General features: G+C 54.0%; 5 protein-coding genes across 5 annotated transcripts; 4 read left to right on the top strand and 1 right to left on the bottom strand.

Annotated features, from left to right (window-relative positions):
- Nucleotides 1-3,735: 3,735 nt before the first annotated feature.
- rasB (Ras small monomeric GTPase RasB) lies at nucleotides 3,736-4,520 on the top strand (the record flags this gene model as incomplete). The annotated part of the gene is made up of 2 exons (XM_026744662.1): nucleotides 3,736-3,813; nucleotides 3,876-4,520. 2 exons carry the CDS (start codon nucleotides 3,736-3,738, stop codon nucleotides 4,518-4,520), a joined length of 723 nt encoding a protein of 240 aa, XP_026607825.1.
- Nucleotides 4,521-6,059: 1,539 nt separating this feature from the next.
- DSM5745_02645 (putative acyl-CoA synthetase) lies at nucleotides 6,060-8,316 on the top strand (the record flags this gene model as incomplete). The annotated part of the gene is made up of 4 exons (XM_026744661.1): nucleotides 6,060-6,435; nucleotides 6,497-6,892; nucleotides 6,939-7,817; nucleotides 7,874-8,316. The coding sequence occupies 4 exons, from the start codon at nucleotides 6,060-6,062 to the stop codon at nucleotides 8,314-8,316; spliced, it is 2,094 nt and encodes a 697-aa protein (XP_026607824.1).
- Nucleotides 8,317-8,981: 665 nt separating this feature from the next.
- DSM5745_02644 (putative GPI anchored protein) lies at nucleotides 8,982-9,332 on the bottom strand (the record flags this gene model as incomplete). Its single annotated transcript, XM_026744660.1, has 2 exons — nucleotides 8,982-9,095; nucleotides 9,153-9,332. 2 exons carry the CDS (start codon nucleotides 9,330-9,332, stop codon nucleotides 8,982-8,984), a joined length of 294 nt encoding a protein of 97 aa, XP_026607823.1.
- Nucleotides 9,333-10,922: 1,590 nt separating this feature from the next.
- Nucleotides 10,923-12,674, top strand: DSM5745_02643 (serine hydroxymethyltransferase; the record flags this gene model as incomplete). Its single annotated transcript, XM_026744659.1, has 5 exons — nucleotides 10,923-11,039; nucleotides 11,093-11,149; nucleotides 11,205-11,298; nucleotides 11,349-11,486; nucleotides 11,533-12,674. The coding sequence occupies 5 exons, from the start codon at nucleotides 10,923-10,925 to the stop codon at nucleotides 12,672-12,674; spliced, it is 1,548 nt and encodes a 515-aa protein (XP_026607822.1).
- Nucleotides 12,675-12,999: 325 nt separating this feature from the next.
- DSM5745_02642 (uncharacterized protein) lies at nucleotides 13,000-16,592 on the top strand (the record flags this gene model as incomplete). The annotated part of the gene is made up of 3 exons (XM_026744658.1): nucleotides 13,000-13,014; nucleotides 13,121-14,300; nucleotides 14,800-16,592. 3 exons carry the CDS (start codon nucleotides 13,000-13,002, stop codon nucleotides 16,590-16,592), a joined length of 2,988 nt encoding a protein of 995 aa, XP_026607821.1.
- Nucleotides 16,593-19,000: the final 2,408 nt, after the last annotated feature.

Genomic DNA, 19,000 nt, shown 5'->3' with positions numbered 1-19,000 from the left:
CTTCAGAGACAAAGGAATCCAACTGCACGTCTCGCTCGAATCGGCATAAAGCATACGAAATCGACGCCCTGCATATTTGATTATCAGCCGCCGCCGCCACTAGCACTACGCTTGCCGCTGGCCTTGCCGAATTCAAATACCTAACGAAGCTGCAAATCCTTCGAGCCGGCTATTACGGAAAGTCTAAACTCCCTCCCTACTGGCCTCCTACTAGCCAATCACTATCAAAATCCTCCAACCGCAGCGATGCCAATCACAAAATCGAAGAGACAACGGCCGCCCATCTAAGTTTCTGCTGCAAATTGACGTTGAAACACGTACGCTCATTTGCTCATCCTTCTGCCCTCAGACCCATCTCGATGAGACCAGGACCACTTGACCCGACATAGTGGAAGACCTTAAACAAAGCCTGCGGAGTTCACATACCGATATATCCGACCACTGTCTCAAACGCAGTTGATGCGAGCTCCTAGTCCCCTGAATTGAATAAGGAGACGCCTCATGAGGATCATTGAGGATTATGACGTTCGGCTACCGCGGCTTTCGGGCTAGAGAGGCTGTTGGTGTGATTAGGGTGCATGCGCTGCAGCCCTTGGCTCCAGATTGCTCATGCATGTTCATGCAAGCTAGTGTTCCTATAGCTTGTATATTATTCTGGCTTTCTACGAGTCTACACTCGCCGTTAGGCCTATTCGACAAAAGTACGGAGTAGGGGTCGTATGTTTGATTATGTGTCTTTTACACTCTTTCGGGTTACCGTTGGACGCTGAAATTGACAGTCATACAGCAGACAAATATTTGGTGTTTTGTTTATGGGTACGACTGTCTCGGGGATTAAAAAGGGGATAATAAGGGTGATCTGGTCGGCGAGTACTTTGCCCCTTTTAAGTCTTGTCGCAATAGGATGTCACTACGGAGAAGTAGTGCCACTATCCGCGTCCTCCGTACCAGAGTCTAGCATGGACTACGGGCCAGTCGGACCGCCGCGTAGTAGTGTCCGTGGGCTCTTGTTACTCTCGTACCAGTGAAACTTGCAATTGCATGCGTTTCTGCACCAACCCACGTGGAATAAGAACTGGAGATGGGCCCGGGAAGTGACTAGCGCTGAGCTCGTGGCCTCGTGCGACTCGAATTGTACATACGGAGACTTCGAAGTACTTCAAGATCTCAATCCGCTGACACTATGAGGAAACCAATTCGCCGTGCTTCGTTAAGAAAGAAGAAGGCATCTTGAATTTGTCGTCAACCAGATAATATACGCCCCGCTAGAATATAGCTTCCCCTTCCAGAATAGCCATATCATAGGCTAAATCCTGATATCCCGCCCCAAGGCTCAGGACTCACGAGTCGCCAAGCGAGCTCAGCAGCGCGCACAGCCCTCGCTTATCCGTCCCGTCGGACCCGTCCTGTGCCTGATTTTCCACGAGGTGGAAGCAACGGTCCCAGGACAATCCCTGCTAGATACCTAATGGAACCTTCTTCCGCTTCTGGACCGGGCCGGATATGTAGACGCTCACTGCAAGTCTGCAACGGCCCAAGCGCGGACAAGCCAGTTCGTCCAGGCGAATACTTTCAGTGCATGCGTGACGCCCGCCTCTTGGGTTTCCCCGTAAACAGCAGGAGTTGAAGCGAGAAGCCAAGAAAAATTGGAGTACCGATGCCAATAGGGGCAGGTCGATAGTGGAACCGCCGTCGCCCCACAGCGAGATACCCTTCGGATCTAGCCTGGGCTGGCATTGGCAAGCCTTGTGCTCTTTATACATACGGAGTACGGTAGCTGTCAGGTCAAGTTGAGGTAAACACAAAGAAAGCCAAAAGCTGAGCTATCTATCAGCCAGATGTGCAAGATAGAGCTCTCTCACATGTTCCTCGGCGACATCAAAACGCAGATGGAACCGGAACACCGTGTTGCCCTTCGCAAGGTCTATGGCTGAGGCTTATCTCTTCTGACTCCTTCTGTTTGAAGGCCTACTTACGACGTGCTCCCAGGCATAGGCAGTATAGCAGAGGGGCCCAAGGAGTCCCAGGAATCTGGGAGACGGTACTAGCCTGGCCACTATGCTCCGGAGTCCGCGGAATGTTCTTCCGGCTGCCGGGTGTAACCAGTAGTGCCCAAATGCGAACGTTGCTCTTGTTGCTGCAAACCGGCAGCAACGATGCTTCAATCCTGTGACATAAGCTCTATTTGGATAGATGGCGGAATGTACAGTTGCTCATGATACTGATACTCGGTTGAAGCTGAATCGCCGTTCTTTGGTTACCAAACTTAAGGAGTGGGGGAAGGTGTGGCTGGGATCCGCTCTGGAACAGCTTCGTGTTAGTACCCGAGACCAGACTGACTCCTTGAGTACTTCATCTGGACTGCTGGTTCGCCGTCGCTGATGAGGAAGATTCAGAACTCAGAAGAGTCAGCTCGCCCCACGCTGCTTCTCGAAGCTTGGGTTTCTTCTGAGGTGCCGGATGAGAGCAATGTAGACTAAGGAAACGGGGTAACGTTAGGCACTGGGAGGATCGAGGGTTGTACTCCGTACCTATATCCAATCCGACTGCCAATGTAATAATGGAAATTTGACAGATCAATATAATGCACGGAGATGGCAGACTCCTATCGTGGGTCTGAGAATGCCACTGCCATGAGCCAGCCCCAGACGTGCTACGCCACCTTTTTTCTGAAAGTCAACTCAACCTTCCCCCCTCCGGTGCATCCAACGGCCAGTCTGAGATCATCGTGTCCAATTCTTAGTCTTTCTTCCTCCGCCGGCGTATCAGGTCTATCAAGAAAGTTATTTCTTTTTTTCTTTCGCTTTCGCTCTTCGTCCTCGAGTTATCTTTCCTCCCCTCCTCCACTGTTGCCTCCTTATCCGACTCTCTCGGAACTGTCATCAGCACACCACCTAGTTCCCCTCCTCAACGGCTTCCTCTTAACTGAGATATCCAGCGACCACCTGCTGGCCAAGCCCTTCTGAGCTACCTGGTCTTCCGCAACTCCACTGTCTGGTTCTCTGACTCGGACGAGATAAGCAAGCTAGCGACCTTCTGTGCTCTGTTTCCCCTCACGTGGCAGAACCAGCCAGGCCGATTCTGTCTCACCCAAAGCTTGGGCGATACTACTTCTACAAAGCATTCGTACCCCCAGAACTCTATTCGATACCGTTTTTATTTTCTTACTATCTTTTCGTGCATTCGCCGGTGTATCCTGGGGAGAGTTTCTTTATCCGACTCGTTTGTACCAATTCTGCAGCTGTTGGTGGCCACTTATTTGCGACAGCTGCTCGAGTCCAAAACTTTAGTTGGAGGCCCATTTCCCCCTCCTCCAGAGTCCGTCCTTCACCTCTCTGCTCCTTTTCCAGGAATCCTACTCTATCCCAATCCCTGGATATTGTCAAATTCTAGCTCAAGGTACGTGATTCTAGTCGTCGGCTGGAAAAATTATCCCTGCTTCTTTCGCGGCATTGGCATGTAGCCTAAAGCAACCCAGGTCGATTTCTCCGTGGCTAATCGCACTACCACCAAAATAGCCCGTTCCTTTAGGCCCAGCTTTTCGCTGCTCTCCGCTTCCACGAGTCCGTGCTCCTCGGGGCTTCCTGATAGATCTCTCTAATTTTCTCCCTTTCTTCCCTCGATTCTCGATATTTTTTTTCTGTCTTTGGCCCGTACATCTCTATCTCCGCGGTCTTTTTATCCTTACCCCAGACGCAAAAGGTGCCTTAGAGAGGCACCCAGTTGTTGGTCGCGATGGCCGGAAAAATGACTCTGTACAAGTTGGTGGTGCTGGGAGACGGTGGTGTCGGAAAGACAGCACTCACAATTCAGGTTAGCCATTGTCCTTCCCCACTGTGGTGTTCAAATATGCTAATCGGATACCTTGGCTTTAGTTATGTTTAAACCATTTCGTCGAGACATACGACCCGACCATTGAAGATTCGTACCGCAAGCAGGTGGTCATCGATTCGCAATCGTGCATGTTGGAGGTTCTCGATACTGCCGGTCAGGAGGAGTACACCGCACTACGCGACCAATGGATCCGGGACGGCGAGGGGTTTGTTCTCGTCTACAGCATCACGTCGCGTGCTTCCTTTTCTCGGATAACCAAGTTCTACAACCAGATCAAGATGGTCAAGGAGTCGGCGAATTCCGGCTCACCGTCTGGCACTAGCTACCTAGGCTCCCCGATGAGCTCGCCCTCAGGACCGCCACTTCCTGTTCCCGTGATGCTGGTCGGCAACAAGAGCGACAAAGCTGTCGAGCGGGCAGTCTCCGCCCAAGAAGGACAGGCGCTGGCCAAGGATTTAGGGTGCGAGTTTGTGGAGGCATCCGCGAAGAACTGCATCAACGTCGAAAAGGCGTTCTACGATGTAGTCCGAATGCTGCGCAATCAGCGCATGCAACAACAAAGGCCCCAGGATTCTCGTCGGACGACTGGTCTAGGTCAAATGCGTGACTCCGGCCCGGAGTACCCCAAGTCATTCCGCCCCGACCGCTCTCGACACCGCAGCGGGCTCAAGTGTCAAATCCTGTGAGCTACACACAGTCGCGCCGGCCGATTGCATACGTTCCCCTGGCTTGGATCAGGCCTCGATGATCATCAGATGGTATGCCGACTAACACCACGTTATCATTTAAATAACCTTCCGCGATCGGCGCTCGAAATAATTGACTTCACCCCTCAACAATCCTATTCTTACAACATTCCTCAATCGCTTTTTAGACAATCTGTGCGAGCTTGCTCCATGACGATATTCTTCTCTTGTCTATATTGGCTATCAGAAGCGTTGTCGATCCGCGTGCCGCTTCTTTAATGCTCGCCATTTTTTGCTCCTCTTTTTTTTTACCCCCAGCCGACGACCCGCGGCTGCGGTGCTGGATATGTGAATATGCTTGATGCAAGGGTTTTATGGTTACTATTGTTGTTTATTCGGGAGGCCGATTTTTCTCGAATCTATCGCAGGTGTCTGGACATGTGAGGATCCTTGCCATGTGTTTCAAGGGGTTAGGGATCTGGGGCGATATCCATCAACTCCCTTCTGGCGTACCATTTCTCGAATTTTCCTTTTCCCAATTCCTCATTTCCCCATCTTTCCATCCTCATTCGCCCGAGGCTTCCTGGCTTGGGTGTCTTCGTGTCTCTCCGCTCGCCCTACGCCGGATGCGACGAACCCGACACTCGCCGACTGACTACGTGACAGAGGGGCACTAGCGGCGGGAACAGGACCTACAGGTTCAAGAGAAGAGGAGTCGACCGTTTAGCAGGCATTGCGATATGATACCCTACGGCTAAGCTTTGAGTTGTGAATTTTGAAGCATTTGCACCCAAAATATTGATGAGTACAGCATTGCCGATAGAAGCTTACGCATCAATGATACGAATACATAGAATGTATAACAATCTTGGGGACACTCGCCTAATTTACCAGGTAGCAGCAATTACGATGCTTATTATTCAAATCAAATCGCTCACTCAAAAGTAGGTTCGGGAACCGGACTTCCGACAGCTGGAGTACGGAGTAGTAGTGGACAGTGGTAGACGTAGTGGGCTTCTCGGAATTCCCCACGCAAGTCCGCGGGTGCGGGGAAGCTGCCCTGTGCTCGGTGCTCCAGCACTGACAGTGTGCTCGCCACTCCCTACACCCTGGCGCTGTACCTAAGTTAGTGACTCTCTATCCCTCCCTGGCTCTACCGACCCTCGGCTGCCCCTCAACGGCTGGACTCGGGATGCTGAAACTCTAAGCTTCTTATGCATGGTCTCTTCCCCAGCCCGATCCCCTCCTATTCTTCCCATGCACGGCAGTCGCCCACGCTGTACCCCTCGTAGATCCCTTCCTGCTTAAATGCAGGATCATTGCCGTACGCCCAGTGAGGAATAGCATCACTCGCCGGCCTGACTAGCAGCCCCCGTGCTGCCGTTTACCTAGGTCCCGAGCTTAGCAGAGCATACCATACCGAACGCGAGGGGGGCAGCTGATTCTCCAATTTCCAAGTCTCGGTCTCCATTTCCACCCCTATTTCCTCCAGGTCATCTGAAACCTGTGTGTCTGCATCCGTACACACCTAGGCGCACAATGACACACCCCCAGCAAGCCGTCCACGCCGCATCGCTCCAAGACCCCGAGGCCTTCTGGTCTCACCACGCGCAGCAGCTCCATTGGCACCGCAAACCTTCACGTGCGATTCGTCGGTCGACGAAAACGCTTGCTAGTGGTGTCAGCCACCGGTCGTGGTCTTGGTTTCCCGATGGCGAAATCTCCACGACGTATAATTGCGTTGACCGGCACGTGCACAATGGCAATGGGGACAATGTCGCTATCGTTTGGGACTCGCCGGTGACGGGGAAGAAGGAGAGGTATACGTATCGGCAGTTGTTGGATGAGGTTGAGGTTCTGGCTGGGGTTCTAGTGGAGGAGGGGGTGAGGAAGGGGGATGTCGTTATTATTTATAGTATGTGTTCTCTTCTTTTTGCATCCGATGAATCCCAGGGGCTGGTGGTTGACGCAGGCAGTGCCTATGATACCGGCGGCGTTGATCGGCGCCCTGGCTGTCGCTCGATTGGGTGCGATCCACGCGGCTGTTTTTGGAGGCTTCGCGGCCAAGTCGCTGGCGCAGCGCATTGAGGCGGCGCGGCCGCGGGCTATCCTGACAGCATCGTGTGGGATCGAGGGTGCGAAGGGTCCTATCGCATATCGGCCGTTGGTGGAGGGAGCCATTGAAGCGAGTAGCTTCAAGCCGGAGAAGGTGCTCATCTGGCAACGGGATCAGCTGCGATGGAATAATCCCGATAAACTAGGCGGGCAACGGAACTGGAACCGCCTGGTGAAGAGTGCGAGAATGCGTGGTATCCGCGCTGGGCCAGTACCGGTCAAAAGCACTGATGGTCTGTATATCATCTACACCAGTGGTAGGTCAACATCCAGTTCGAGGTTGATGCGCTTGCTGACGAACAGGAACCACCGGCTTACCGAAGGGAGTCGTCCGAGAGGCAGGCGGACATGCAGTCGGGCTCAGCCTGTCGATCAAATACCTGTTTGATATTCACGGACCGGGCGACACGATGTTCTGCGCCTCGGACATTGGCTGGGTAGTAGGACACTCGTACATCTTATACGCCCCGTTGCTGGTGGGCGCCACGACCGTGCTGTTCGAAGGCAAGCCAGTCGGCACCCCAGACGCAGGCACATTCTGGCGGGTCGTCGCCGAACACAAGGCAAATGTCCTCTTCACTGCGCCCACGGCGCTTCGAGCCATCCGCAAAGAAGACCCAGACAACAAGCACTTCGAGAAAGTTGCTGGGAAGGGTAACCTCCGACACCTGCGAGGGCTCTTCCTCGCAGGAGAACGCAGCGAACCCAGCATCGTGCGCGTGTACCAAGACCTCCTCAGCAAGCATGCCGCGCCTGGAGCTCTAGTCGTAGACAACTGGTGGTCGTCCGAGTCCGGCTCTCCCATCTCAGGACTCGCGCTGCGAAGCGCTGTGGGCCGAAAATCGCCACAATCCGACGAATACAACATCGCCCCTCTAGCGATTCGGCCTGGCTCCGCTGGTTTGCCTATGCCAGGATTCGAGGTGCGAGTTGTCGACGACGAAGGCAATGAAGTCGGGCAAGGGAAAATGGGAAACATCGTCATGGCGACGCCGCTGGCCCCAACAGCGTTCACCCGCCTCTTCAACGACGACGAACGGTTCTATAGAGGCTACCTCGAGCGGTTCAACGGGCGCTGGCTGGACACAGGAGATGCAGGGATGATCGATCAGGACGGGTATATCCATGTGATGTCGCGGTCAGACGATATCATCAACGTTGCGGCGCATCGATTCAGTACAGGTAATTTGGCCTCACTCGATGCTCAAATTTCCCAACAAGCTAACACGGAGACAAAGGCTCCATCGAACAAGCAATCCTCTCGCACCCCGACATCGGCGAAGCCAGCGTCGTCGGGATCCCGGACGCCCTGAAAGGCCATTTACCATTTGCATTCATATCGCTCAAGAAAACCGACGGGCATCTCCCCGCGCGACCTAGTGCCGAACTCTTCAATGCCGTGAACCGTCTTGTGCGCGATCAGATCGGCGCGATTGCGTCGCTGGGCGGGATGATTCGGGGCCAGGGGATGATTCCAAAGACGAGGAGTGGGAAGACGTTGCGCCGGGTGTTGAGGGAGCTTGTGGAGAATGGGGCGAGGGGGGAGTTCGATAGGGAGGTTGGGGTGCCGCCGACTGTGGAGGATAGGGCTGTTGTGGAGGTTGCGAGGGGGAGGGTTAGGGAGTATTTTGAAACTCTGGGGGCGGCTCGGGGGAACGGAAGCCCTAAGGCGAAGTTGTAAGTACCGAGGCGACTATATAACGGCCATCTACTCCATAGTATTCACTCTTCTAGACAAAGATATTTACATTTCTTTACTATAGTCATAGATAGTGGTAGCGTAAAACATTAATATACCCAATTAGCTTATACACAATGAAACAAACAGCCAAGTCAAGTGCGGTCATGAAGTACAAGAAGTAGGTATGTAATAAGCGATTCAAGAAAGAAGTAAGGTATAGGTATCTGTCGTATTCATCGACCAAACAAATCAATCAATCAACTCAACTCAGTCAAAATCAACTGCACATAGAGTTCGCTCAGGACGAGACCGAACCAGACACGATCCGTCTGGTGGCGGTACCGTTGTCATTTTGTCGTCCGTCCACTCGCCCACCCACTCACTCAAACGCGATGCGCTTAGAGGAGGGCAGCGACAACACCGAAGAGACCAGCGACGGCACCGGCACCAACAGCAGCACGGCTAGCACCGCCGGTGAAGGTGGGAGGAGCAGGGGTGGTGCTGGAAGAACCGGTGGCATCAACGTCGGTAGGAACAGGGGCGGGGATGACAGGAACGCTGCTGGTGGGGACGACGGGGGCGGGGATGACGGGGACGGAGCTGGAAGGTGCGCCAGGTGCGCCAGTAGGGGTGGAGCTGGAGCTGTCACATTGTTAGACGATATCTTAGGCGCATAGAGAAGAGGGGTGGTCATGCCAGGCCTTGCAGCGGGTGACGGTGGTGGTGAGCAGAGGGCGGGTCACGGTGTAGGGGCCGTTGGAGAGGGTGACAACACCGGGCTATACCATTTTGTTAGCGCTCGTCGTCAGGCAACCAAATAGATAGATGCAACGTACAGTCTCAACGGGGACGGTCTCAGAGCCGGCAACAAGAGTGGTGGCCTTGGGGCAGTAGGTGGTGTACTCGGTGACCTCGACAGTGGTGTACTGCTCGGCACTCTCGTCGGAGCCGGGGTGGACAGCGGCAACAGCAACGCCAGCAAGAAGGGCGGTAGCGGCAGCGAAGGAGAACTTCATTTTGACGGGGTGGAAGGAGTGGATTGATTGAGAAAATTAAAGAGTGTGGTGTTGATAAACAACGGCGTTGAGAAAAGAGTGGAATCGGTATAAAACCGGGAGCGAGCGAGTGCGTTTGGCAGATGGAGCAGAAACGGGCTGGAGAGAAGAAGAAGGAGAGACTGCGAGGCCGGGCGAGAGTCTCATATAAACAGCAGAGCCCGTCGAGTCAGTGTGCTGCAGGAACCAGCAAGAACCAGGGCCTGCGAGACTAGCGCAGGCTAGCGTGGTTGGAGCAGCCGAATCGTTGCAGCTTCAGGGGCTGTTTGTGGAGGCACGAGCGGCCTAATTTCCCTTTGACTGGGCTCTGATCTTAATTTCTCTGCATTGGACGCTGTCGAGTGAGTCGACAGGGGCTGTCGGCTGAGCGGCTCCTCCACGTTCCCTGAATGATCCATACATATCTGGCCCAGACTGCATCAGACCCTACATTGTATACTGGCAGTCCTTGCGCCCTTACTCCTATTTGACTCCCTACTGCGCAGGTGTTGACAGAGGAGACTTGGGTCAGGAACCGTTTGATTGCCGGCGGACCACGGAACAGCCAAGGCACTTCTTCCCCCGAACAGTTGGCGACTTGCGACACATGAACCATTTTTGGTTATCGCTAGTCCTGACAAAGTCAGTGCTTACTATTGCTTTGTTGAAGAGAGTTCACGCCCAGCAACCTGAATCGATAGTCGCCTCGAGTCCCTTACTCCCTTGCAGTGCGACTTGACATGCGTCTGCCGACACCCTGCGTGTTATTACTATGTGTCAGAGTGGCACGAAGTGCCATCACAGGTACACTCCTGTAGGGAACGTGTGCCTTGCAGACGAGCATCCTTGCCAGCTCATCGGGCACTCGAGCGTTGACTTCATTGTTGTCATGGTGGGAACTGTACTCGTAGACAGACAACTCACTAGAGTCACTACTCTATGCGAAGTATATGGTGGGAGTCCAGACCAAGAGGCAGACGATCACCAAAAGTCTACTCTGGGACGGTCCAAGTCTTGACGATCAATCAGTTATCTTCACAATTGATATGGAATCAACTACTGCTGTACTATCCAGAGTGTCTGTCAATATCCATAATCCTCGGCGACCTCCGTCTCGCCGCTCCGACCTCCTCAAGATCCGGGGACGTTCAGTCAAGAAAACACACTCCAAATTCCAATCAGATGGTTCTTTGCCCCTTATGGATGGTGAGAGGCGGGGACATGGCCGCATCGCCCGGGATATCCAGCAAGCTGGACATCCACGAGAGCTGACCAGATAACGCCGTTCTTCATCTTGGATTTAGTTGTGTGATGAGGAGAAAACCAAGCCTGAGAATCGGTTCAAGACTTTTGTGCGCGCGGCTGGATCATCCTTTCTCCGCGCACCGACCAGGTCGGGGATGCTAGTCCCCGTCGGGGTTAGTGTATCACTTCCCGCGGGCAACCAACGTCACCTTGTCCGACTCCGACGATACGGCGGAGACTCCAGGCTCTTCCTATCTACTTATACTTCTCCTCTTCTCTTTCTCCTCGTCAATTCCCCCAGAGATACCCTCCACGTCCATTATTACCATGTTAGGCCGCTGTGGTCGCCAGGCTTCGCGCCTCCTCCCGCGTCCTGTCTCCGCCCGACCGCCTTCACTGCAATGGCAGCGTATGGTGTCATCGTCCAGAGACGGCCAGCAATCGGTATTTCAGCGCAGAACAGGCAATTGGGAGATGTGCCACTGACTTATCAATAGTTGCTTTCTGCGCCGCTCGAACAAGCTGACCCCTCGGTGTATAACATCCTTCAAAAAGTGGGTGCATCCACCGCGTCCCCCGGTTTCCATGGCTATGGCTCACCCATTGTAGGAGAAAAAGCGCCAACAGCACTTCATCAACCTCATTCCCTCGGAGAACTTCACATCGCAAGCGGTACTGGATGCGCTGGGCAGTGTCATGCAAAGTACGTTGACCCAAGTCTGGTATACCTTGATATCGTGCTGACTCGCGCAGATAAATACTCCGAAGGATATCCCGGAGCTAGATACTATGGAGGAAACGAGCACATTGATGAGTCCGAGCGTCTCTGTCAGCAGCGCGCCCTGGAGACATTCCGCCTCAGTCCGGATGACTGGGGCGTGAACGTCCAGCGTAAGTCTGTTTTTGCTATCATCGACGGTCTTCGCTAACAGTGCAGCGCTCTCCGGATCACCCGCGAACCTTTATGCCATCTCCGCCCTCCTCAACACACACGACCGATTAATGGGTCTGGATCTGCCGCATGGTGGCCACTTGTCCCACGGATACCAAACTCCCACAAAGAAGATCTCCTTCATTTCCAAATACTTCGAGACCCTCCCCTACCGCTTGGATGAGTCTACAGGCCTCATCGACTATGAGGCCCTCGAGAAGCAAGCCCTCCTTTACCGTCCTAAACTCATCATCGCCGGTACATCGGCCTACAGCCGGCTGATTGATTACCCCCGCATGCGCCAGATTGCCGACAATGCAGGTGCCTACCTCATGAGCGATATGGCACATATATCTGGTCTGGTCGCGGCCAGCGTCATCCCCTCCCCCTTTGCATACTCTGACGTTGTCACTACGACGACGCACAAATCACTTCGTGGCCCCCGAGGTGCCATGATCTTCTACCGCAAGGGCGTCCGCAAGACGGACAAGAAGGGCAACGCGGAGATGTACGACCTCGAAGGTCCGATCAATGCGTCCGTCTTCCCCGGGCACCAGGGTGGACCTCACAACCACACAATCACCGCGCTGGCAGTAGCACTCCAGCAGGCGCAGTCGACCGAGTTCAAGAGCTACCAGGAGACCGTCCTGGCCAACGCCAAGGCTCTCGCCGAGCGCCTCGGTGGCTCGACAAGCAGCGGCGGCCTGGGCTATAACATCGTTTCCGGCGGCACGGACAACCATCTCGTCCTGGTGGATCTCAAGAACCGCGGTGTCGATGGGGCGCGTGTTGAGCGCGTGCTCGAGCTCTGCGGCGTTGCCAGCAACAAGAACACCGTCCCGGGTGACCGGTCGGCGTTGAAGCCCGGTGGTCTTCGTCTCGGTACACCCGCGATGACCACTCGTGGTTTCCAACCGGAGGACTTCCGTCGCGTTGCGGATATTGTCGATCGCGCAGTCACAATCACGCAGAAGCTGGACAAGTCGGCCAAGGAAAGCGCAACATCCAAGGGCGTCAAGAACCCTAACACAGTCAAGGCTTTCCTGGAATACGTAGGCAACGGCGAGGAAATCTCGGAGATTGTACAGCTACGCCAGGAGGTGGAGGATTGGGCCGGTACCTTTAGTCTTCCATGGGCGAAGGAGTAGAGTGATTATGTATTATGTTCAACATGACCCCTAGCTTAACCTTAACGGAGTATATTGCATCCAATGAACTTGATAGGCAAACATATTGCCAAGAAAATATCCCTAGAGATTCAAGCACGTCAATGCAGGCTAGACTCCAATTCTGCTCTCGATCCTCCCCATCGAGTCTCTCTTTCGAGTAAGCCGGTCCCGCCACATGATGAGCATGTAGGATGTTCTGAACCATCTCTGTTTTCCGTCACAACTTCTTACTTATCTGCCCGCGTCCGCACACCAAAACATCACTACTCCCCGTCCCGAAATATATATCTCAACTACACACAAGATGAAAATCAGCCAGGTACGCGTCTCAGCCAGCGACCGCATTCCCAACAATCAGCACAATACTCCCAACGCGCCTTTTGACCTTACAACGTCATACCAAAGCAGAAAACTAATCTACCCAGATCTACGTCTACCCAATAAAGTCCCTCCGCGGCGTCCCCATCTCCTCAGCGCAAGTCACCCGCACCGGCTTTAAACATGACCGCCGCTTCATGCTCCTCAAAGTCATCCCGTCGGAATCCGAAGGCGCGAAACCAGGCGAAACAACGCTGAAGAACATGCATATCCCGCATTTCCCAGAAATGGGACTGTTCAAGACGGAACTCTTTGAGCCGGGAGCTGGCGGCGCGGATGAGAAGGGGAAGATTAGAGTTACGCACCAGTTTCCCGATGGGAATGGTAATGCAGCGAAGGGAGAAGCCCTGGATATCCCGCTCACCCCGGACACGAGGGGTCTTGAGGAGCTGGCGGTTGTGATGCACCGGTCTCCGACGAAGGGGTATAACATGGGTCCCAAGTACAATCAGTGGTTTAGCGAGCGGTTCGGGTACGATGTCGTGCTTGCATATTTGGGAGATGCGAACTCGAGGGCTGTGCTGGGGACGTTTGCGCCGTGGAAGCATGTCGCGCACAAAGACCAGAGACGCGGACAGGGTTTAGACTTGGGTTTGGTTGCGGCGGTGCTGCTTGGTGTTCTGGGAGTCCTCTACATGGGATTTACGGTTCTGGCTACGTCTACCTCTGGTTTTGATTTTGTGGCTGCTGGTTTGGGTCGGCCGAGTGTGGTCGGCGTGACGGTCGCCGTGGGTGGGCTTCTGGCGTCTCTCTTGTTCTTGAGGAGACGGTCTACGCAAGACGAGCGCATCACGTTTGCAGATACGGCGCCGTACATGGTTGTTTCCGATACTTCGGTGGCGAACGTCACGGGCCGGTTGGAAGGCGAGGAGATGGACGTGAAGAAGTTCCGCGCGAACATTGTCGTATCGGGCGCAGAGACGGCATTCGAAGAGGACTTTTGGGCGGAGCTGGTCATCGGTGATGCCCAGGTCCGCTTGCTGCTCACGGCGAACTGTGTGCGGTGTCGCAGTCTGGATGTAGATTATGATACTGGGAAGTTCGGCACCGGCGAGTCCGGCAAGGTGCTGAAGAAGCTCATGGCCGATCGCAGGGTGGATACTGGAGCCAAGTACAGCCCCGTTTTTGGGCGATATGGGTTCCTGGAGGGGCAGTCCGAGTCCAAGACGGTTCGCGTGGGTGATGATGTTGTTGTGGCGAGAGGTATGGAGCAGCGGGCTATTTACGGTAAGCTCCCCGAGGTGGTGGTGCAGCGCTGCAGAACCTGGGGACGACGTGGCTGACTGATTCTCTAGACTGGCCCGGATTGGCTTGAGTATGCTGAACTCTGTCGGAAGTTAAGAGGAACCGGTAGATTACTCGGAGTAAATGTGAGGTTAAGACTTTTCTGGAAATCTAGTGTGTGAATCTGGCTGCCTGGTGACGTTGTAGTGAGAGTAAGGCATAAAATTAGCCACCAGCTGAGACAAACTCTCGCCTGAAGCTGCGGCTGTGCAACAATTCTTGGCTGCACCACTTCAACTTCATTGCCCCTCTTCAGCCCGGCTCAATCTTGCCTGACTGAATACATCTTCATTCTTCATATTCTGCGCGACACTCGGTATCGCTATGGACCAAGTTCGCCGTAAAGACACCACCAAGGGTCCTCCCCTCCGGATCCTGTCGCTCGGTAACGGCTCTCCCCCGCCAGTTCATACGAAACCTAACTAACGTTGAAATGAAACAGATGGCGGTGGCGTACGGGGATACTCCATGCTCATTCTGCTCCAGGAACTGATGCACCGCATCTACGTCGAAACCGAAGGCAGTCCTCCGCGACGCGACCAGATTCCCAAACCATGCGATTACTTCGACCTTATCGCCGGCACCGGAACGGGCGGCCTGATCGCGCTTATGCTGGGCCGGCTACGCCTCGACCTCGAGACATGCAAAGATGTGTACGTGCGCATGACGCGGCGGGTATTTGAAACAGACAAGACATTCGCGGGCATTCCGTTCCGATCGACGCTGTTCAAGGCCTCGAAACTCGAGGAGGCCATCCGGGAATGTGTGCGCGAACATACAATCTACGAAGCCGAGGGAAACGATAGCACGTCACCTGCATCGCCTACGTATGCGCCGTTCAGCCCGAATTTCTCGACGGCGTCGATCCCGCAGCGGTCAGGGAGTCGCGCGAGCGTAAGCACGACGCAATCCGGAGTGAATAATCGGAGTTCGGCGTTCATCAATGGGTTGCGCTGGGGGAATCCGGATGCGCTGCTGTATGATAACCGGGAGAATCGGACGAAGACGGCTGTGACGGCGCTGTATCGGGGCACGCCGAAGAATGGGAACTCTGTGTTGTTGCGGTCTTACGATTCTCGCAAGGAGCCTGCGCCCGAGCAGCTTTGTACAATCTGGCAGGCTGGTCGTGCGACGTCGGCGACGGGGTTGGCGTTTAAACCTATCCAGATCGGACAGCATTATTTCATCGACGAGGGTGCAGGCACGTATAATCCGTCGCCGGAGGTTCTGGACGAAGCGGTGGTCAACGAGTGGCCGGGGCGAGAGATTGGGGTGTTTATCAGTGTCGGCACCGGAAAACGTCCCCCAGACACGAACAACCGCAAGCACGAATGGTGGGAGGATTTCTTTGGGGATGCTCTGGGTACCTTTGCCGAGGCGCGTCGGCGGTTGATTTCCAAAATTGAGGGATGCGAGGACATTCACCACGACATGCTTCGCGAGCACCTCCCCAAGCGCGGTGTCAGCAAAGACAACTACTACCGGTTGAACGTCGAAGTCGGCGTCGGCGAGTTCGGCATGAACGAATGGCACCGTCTTGCAGACATCAGCACCAATACACGGCGGTACCTCTCCCGACCGGACGTGAAGAAGATGATCCAGGACGCGAGCGTCAAGTTCGCCAAAATCGAGCGCATGCACCGCCGTCTCGCTGCCCACACAGCGGCCGGCAATGACCCCATCAACAGCACGCTGATGGAAGACGACCACTCTTCGCTGGCACCGAGTCCTCGCCTCTCCGTCACATCGCCGACCTCACCCGGCGCTCCTCCTCCTCCTCACGCAAACACCTTTGAACTCCCCGCCGAACTCCCCGGCGACTTCATCCAGCTCCAACCCAACGACGATAAACTCCCCATGCACCCAACACCTCAAGACTCCATTCACCCATCGCCCGGTCGCTCTTCCGGCAGCGACCTGCACCTCAGCTCCAATGAACCCAGCCGCCCGCCATCACAAGCATACTCGCCACGCGTCAGTTCTGAACACGCAGGCCCGCCGCCTGTTCCTCCAAAGACACCAATTCCCTACCCTAACGACCATCCAGCAGAGCTAGGAGGGATTCCAATGCCCATGCCGACCGCGAACCACAGTCCCGGGCTTCATCCGGCGCATGCAGCGAACGCACCTGCAATTGCGACCGGGCGACCGGCACCGCCGTATCCGCTTGATGAACCACCGGTGGTGAACAAGTTGAGGAAACCGAGCTATACAGTGCGCGATTTCGCTGCTTAGTTTTTTCCTTCCTTTTTTCTTAAATTTCTTTTTGCATGTATTATGAGAGATGCTTTACCTTATACCCTGGATAACGCAAGTCAATACATTAATAGTATATTTTCTGGTATATTCTGTAGCTATGGTGTAGATGTGTAGGTATATATTTGTGGGGATGACGTATATATTTCAGGACTCCAGCATCGCGGTGAAAAAATATTTTCCGCTCTGCCTTTCCCCTTGACAGTTCTTCATCATGGATACACTGCTCTTCAGCAAATTTTGTTTACATTGTATAAACTCGGCAGCTACATGGATCCAGATAGCTCCCGCCATCGGCCGGGCAGAGTTTACGTTAGAGATCCCCATGCATATGCACCACCGGCTCGCTGCAGCTGAAACCGCCCGCCAGCCCCAGCCCAGCCCGGCTCCGAGATCTTCCTCAGCCTGTCAGGCCCTGTCCCTGTCGATATCCAACAACCTAAGAGACCTGGTAAGGTAACAGATTACAGGCGGTAATTCTCAACAAGACAAGACAAGACAAGACAAGACAAGACAAGACAAGACAAGACAAGACAGTGAGTGAGGCGAGGCAAAGCTGGCGAAGCTGGAACGACGACAGAAAAGGGGGATCGAGGAAATGATTGACATGGATTCTTCTTGTTCGTTATTGTCTGCCTTGTGGAGGGAGGGCGGATGATAGGCCGAGACGGCGCCAACACATCCACCATCCATTCGCCGCGAGAGTCGAGAATCGAGGATCGAAGAAATCTCAGGATAAGTCCCGTGATTGTCAGATGTCAATCTGGGATTTGCCTCCCTGGTCAACCTTGAGGGAGAACCGGACCACACAGACTCAGCAAAGAAGAGGGGCTTGTCAGCAGCTGACTAGACTCCCTCCCTCTTCTCTGTCTCATCACTCTATATCCCATCCTGCTCACCAGTCAAGACAAGAGCGTTATCGTGAATGTTGAGAGTGGATCCAGACCAGCCTACGTGGTCGCTCTGCCGGCCAGTCGACGGATCGCCCGGGCTCCCTTTGCTCCAAGGATCTCGGAGACTAAGTGTCCGTGCACTGAAGAAAGGGCAAGGGCTCTCTTTCCAGATGGGGAGAGTGTATCCTATTCTTGTCGAGAAGGTTCGCTTTGACCGTGGGCATGATAATGATTATTGAGCTCTGAAACAAACATCCATTCCAACCCCCATCTCATCAAAATCATTGGCAATAATAGGCACCGTCATTGACAAATGACAAACATGGCAACGTGGTTACACAAAATACGAGGGTAATCTCCGACCGACCTGACAGGCAGACCGTGGATGGAGGATCGTCATCGTCCCATCCAGGAATCCAGATCCTTGCAAATCCATGAATCAACGGAACGGCCAATATGGAGCCGGAGACTTCTTCACGACCGAAACTTCAGTCATGGATTCAATATCACAGTGGAGATTGAACCTCCGAGCTTACGGAGTATGGCTTGTCATGTCACATCTGACTCTCTGGGCAGCAGTGGCTCCAATTACTCCGGAGCAGTTACGGATGACGCTGGCGCTGTAAGACAGTAGTCCTGCCCGTCGGAGATCAGGATCGTGCACGGCCACTCCATCGAAATGCAATGTGAGGTTATTTACTGCGTGCAGCAAATCTCACTATCGACGGACCTAACTTTAGGTACGACTGCGCCGTATTGAACTAGCAGCTAGCTAGTCTAGTTGCCTCGAGGATGCTCAAGGATGAGACCTCAACGGCAAAATGACGAAGGAAACGAAGGCAACCATTGGACACGCGATATGAGTCGGCGCTTACTGAATCTTAGGGCCGGTCTACCGTCCCCTCCCCGTGCCCACAGTGCACTCACAGTCGCAATCCACAGTGACAGGCCGCCGTCGTTTTGCTTCGTCAGTTTTGCCTTGTCTTCGGAGATCGATTATCGCAAATTCCCGGAGTAAAGAAGCGCGCAAAAAAAGAAAGTGCAGAGGTTGCACAGCATAAGCGATGCAAACTCTGATGGTTGAATCGGACATGTATCATGGATCCCCGGGGACCATTTCCCATTCAAATAGAACAAAAGTACGACCTTGGGTCGCACAGACAAGGGTACAACGCAGGGGTAGAGGTGAAGATCTTTGCAGCTGACAGATTCTAGTCCATCGCCTGTTGCGACTTGCCCGAGTTGCCTTAGTAGGACTAGGGACTAGGGAAAAGTAGCTAGGGGAAGCTGGGCCAGGGTCGGCAGCTGTCAACAGTGCAGAAACGCATGATCTTCAACATCCCCGTGGCAATCTTAACAGCTACTGTATGAGCTTGAATCAAGCTCATGCGATATGTATGTCTGGACAGACAGAGTATAAGTCGATGTAGGGACTGAGGCTCTGCAGGAGGGCTGCAGGTACAGCCGATTCCACTGCAGTCCCGTAACAAAAGG

The sequence above is a fragment of the Aspergillus mulundensis genome (assembly GCF_003369625.1).
Source record: "Aspergillus mulundensis strain DSM 5745 chromosome Unknown scaffold_1, whole genome shotgun sequence".
NCBI classification, from domain to species: domain Eukaryota; kingdom Fungi; phylum Ascomycota; class Eurotiomycetes; order Eurotiales; family Aspergillaceae; genus Aspergillus; species Aspergillus mulundensis.
Note: the sequence above shows the minus strand (reverse complement) of the source record. Positions and strands in the feature narration are given on the sequence as shown.